This window comes from Cariama cristata, unplaced genomic scaffold, assembly GCF_000690535.1.
Source record: "Cariama cristata isolate BGI_N322 unplaced genomic scaffold, ASM69053v1 scaffold27049, whole genome shotgun sequence".
Classification (NCBI taxonomy): Eukaryota; Metazoa; Chordata; class Aves; order Cariamiformes; family Cariamidae; genus Cariama; species Cariama cristata.
Window position 1 is genome coordinate 6049 of NW_009637795.1, and position 1067 is coordinate 7115.

At 61.1% G+C, this 1067-nt stretch overlaps 1 protein-coding gene across 1 annotated transcript in view; it reads left to right on the plus strand.

Annotated features, from left to right (window-relative positions):
- Positions 1 to 200, plus strand: part of LOC104168047 (cleavage and polyadenylation specificity factor subunit 7-like) — a 6174-nt gene extending 5974 nt beyond the window's left edge. The window contains exon 4 of the mRNA XM_009708489.1: positions 47 to 200. Within this exon, the coding sequence (XP_009706791.1) occupies positions 47 to 200 (154 nt within the window). The remainder of the gene's footprint in view (positions 1 to 46) is intronic.
- Positions 201 to 1067: the final 867 nt, after the last annotated feature.

The following is a 1067-nucleotide window of genomic DNA, read 5'->3' on the forward strand; positions in this document are numbered from 1 at the left end:
GTGGGTGAACCGCTTGGGGCTGGCTGACCGCCGGGCTTTCCCGCAGGTACGCAGAGGTGGTGGTCGCCTCTGAAAACTCTGTTCACAAACTCCTGGAGCTCCTGCCCGGCAAAATCCTCAACGGGGACAAGGTGGAGGTGAGGCTGGCAACCCGGCAGAACCTGTCACAGTTCGAGGCGCAGGCTCGCAAACGTGAGTGAGGCGAAGGCACGCCGCGGGTGGGGGGGCCTCCGTGCTGCACGGCAGCTCCCGTGGGCCCCGCAGATCCCCAGCAGAGCTGTCAGGCCAAACCCACAGAGACCTTGGGGTGGGAGGGACACTGCCAGGAGCCTCTGGGGGTTGTTTCCTGTTGCTGCTAAGTCTGATTAGATCCTGACCCGAGTCTTTATGATCCCCTTTTAGGTGCTCACACACTGCGAAGATCCCTCGTAGCCTCCTCCTCCTCCTCTCCAAACTGAATGGGCTTAAGCTCTTCAGCCTATCAACATAGCTAAGACCCTCCATATCTATTAGTAGCTCTTCTCTGGATCTCCTCCAGAATTTGTCCATCCCTGCGGAGGTAAGGTGCCCAACACTGGACGCAGTATTCCAGCTGGGGCCTGGCCGTGGGCTTTCTACAATGGCAATAGGTGGTCCTCGCCTCACTCCGCAGCGATGTGACGCCCCAGCCCCGTGCCGGGGAGCTCTGCGGAGCCGCAGGGACTGTCTTGGCAGGAGCATGTACGAGGAGGTCTTGGCCAGCTGTGGTCATTGTAGATCCCGTGGCTCGTTTCAGGCAAGGAAAGCCCTCCTTTCAAAGCACCCTGGCCGAGTTGCAGTGGGGTAGCTGTGACCTTTGTACCTTCCCTTCAGCTCCGGTGCCCACGGTGATCCGCTGCTTGGCAGCACCTTCCGCTGTTAGACCACGTCCTGACCTGCCCTTGTGTTTCGGTGGAGCAGGGCGTGTTCCCTTCTCTCACCCCTCGCCCCGCCGGGCACAGGGAGGCCGAGTTTCGGCAATACCCCCAGGGGCCTTGCAATCAGCACAGCTGAGCTTGCTGCCGCCAGCTCAGGAGCACCGGCGTCCG